Here is a 1,818-nt window from a genome sequence, read left to right on the forward strand (position 1 = left end):
CAGGCAGGCCCTGGGGGGGGGAAAGGGGGGAGCTCAGGGATGGGCACCCCAGTACCGGGGACGCAATGGCACCAGGCACCCTGCAACGCCAGGAGCCAGCAGTGCTGGGGACACCGCGCACTGGGACCCATCGGTGTTGGGCACCAGGACCTGTTGGTGTTGGGCAACCTGGGCATTGGGGCCCATTGGCATTGGGCACCCCCTGGGCATTGGGGCCCATGGGTGCTGGGACCCACTGTCACTGGGAACCCCAGGCTTTGGGCACTGGGACCCATCACACTGGATACAAGTACCTGTTGGTGTTGGGCACCCCCCTGGGCATCAGGTACTGGGACCCATTGGGACCCACGGGCACTGGGACCCACTGGTGTAGCACCCCTGGACATTGGGCACCCCAGGCACTGGGAACCGAGGACCCATCCACACTGGGACCTATTGGTGCTGGGCATTGCTAGGACACCAGGACCCACCAGCAGTGAACACCCCAGGCACTGGGACCAGCACCTTTGGGCATCACGCATCAGGATGCATCGGCAGTGGGCACTGAGACCCCCTGGTGGCACGGGCACTGAGCACCAGCACCACCCACCAGTGTTGGGCACCAGGACCTACTGGATTTGGACTCTCCAGTCATGGGTGCTAGGCACCCACAGGCACTGGGACCCACAGACCTTGAGCACTGGGACCCACTGGTGTTGGCACCCTGGGTATCAAGCACTGGGACCTCCTGCAAGCCTTGGGTGCCACCACAGGCACTGGTGGGGCGGGTGGGAGCTGGCACCCATGAGCACACGGACCCCTGAGGTACCTCAGGATGTTCTCAATGCAGCTGCGCTGGCGGAAGAGGGCGTTGACGACAGGGGTGCCCTCGGGCACCAGCGGGGCCTTGCAGAGGAAGGCGACGATGGAGAGGACACTATGGAAGCCCTGGAACTCGGGGTCGGCCTCGGTGCAGAAGGTGACACGCTGGCACAGCTCCGTGAGGATAGCCAGGTCCAGGATGATGGGGCTGGCCAGCAGCGAGTCCTGCGGGCACCAAGGGGCAGGGGGGGTGAGCCAACTCCCAGGGATGTGCCACCCCTGGGGCCACCCCGGCCACCCCACCCACCTCGCATGTGTTGTGGATGACAATGGTGTTGGTGCCACCCATCATGATCTCCGACGTGTACTCATCCAGCGCACGCTTGCTGTCCCCCACGTAGGGCACGTACTTGATCACCACCTGCAAAGCAATGTCCCATCACCTCCCCGTCACCCCCATCGTCATCATGTATGTGTGTCCCCCCCCCCCAGCTTCCAACTCACACAGTGGTCAGGCTTGTCCTGGGGGCCGTAGAGGACGGGGTTGGCCTGGACTGTGTCGTCCACCACGTTGCTCTTGGAGATCTCCTTGGAGCGAAACTGCTGCGGGGCCGAGAGGTTCTTCCCGTCGTTGTTCCCCAGGTGGTTGTAGCTCACGATGGACTTGGTCTGGGCAAGGGGTGCAGGCAGGTCACCCCCTGTCACCCCCTCATCACGGGCAGGTCCCTCCCAGGCTGCCCCATCCCCACGTACCTTGAGTCCAGCACCCACCAAGAAGTCCACCAGCACCGACTTGAGCTTGGTCTGACCCGACTTGAAGTCATCGCCACAGATGAAGACGCGGCGCTGGGCAGCCAGCTCCACCGCCCCCGGCACAAAGGTGTTTTGAGGGGAGCCATTGATGTAGGCGCAGCCCTCCAGGATGCTGGCCACAGCAAAGAGCGTGGACGGGGACACCTCCAGGCCTCGCTGTGGGGACACGGGGCGGCTCAGCACTGGTGGGTGCAGTGTTGTCAC

At 64.1% G+C, this 1,818-nt stretch overlaps 1 protein-coding gene across 1 annotated transcript in view; it reads right to left on the bottom strand.

The window, feature by feature from the left end:
- Positions 1-274: 274 nt before the first annotated feature.
- Positions 275-1,818, bottom strand: part of ISYNA1 (inositol-3-phosphate synthase 1) — a gene marked incomplete at its 5' end in the record, with an annotated part of 2,564 nt that continues 1,020 nt past the window's right edge. The window contains 5 exon segments of the mRNA XM_035898167.1: positions 275-401; positions 809-1,026; positions 1,109-1,222; positions 1,306-1,470; positions 1,555-1,789. Coding sequence (XP_035754060.1) covers positions 275-401; positions 809-1,026; positions 1,109-1,222; positions 1,306-1,470; positions 1,555-1,789 — 859 coding nt within the window.

The sequence above is a fragment of the Egretta garzetta genome, unplaced genomic scaffold, assembly GCF_000687185.1.
Source record: "Egretta garzetta isolate BGI_Z169 unplaced genomic scaffold, ASM68718v1 scaffold567, whole genome shotgun sequence".
Classification (NCBI taxonomy): Eukaryota; Metazoa; Chordata; class Aves; order Pelecaniformes; family Ardeidae; genus Egretta; species Egretta garzetta.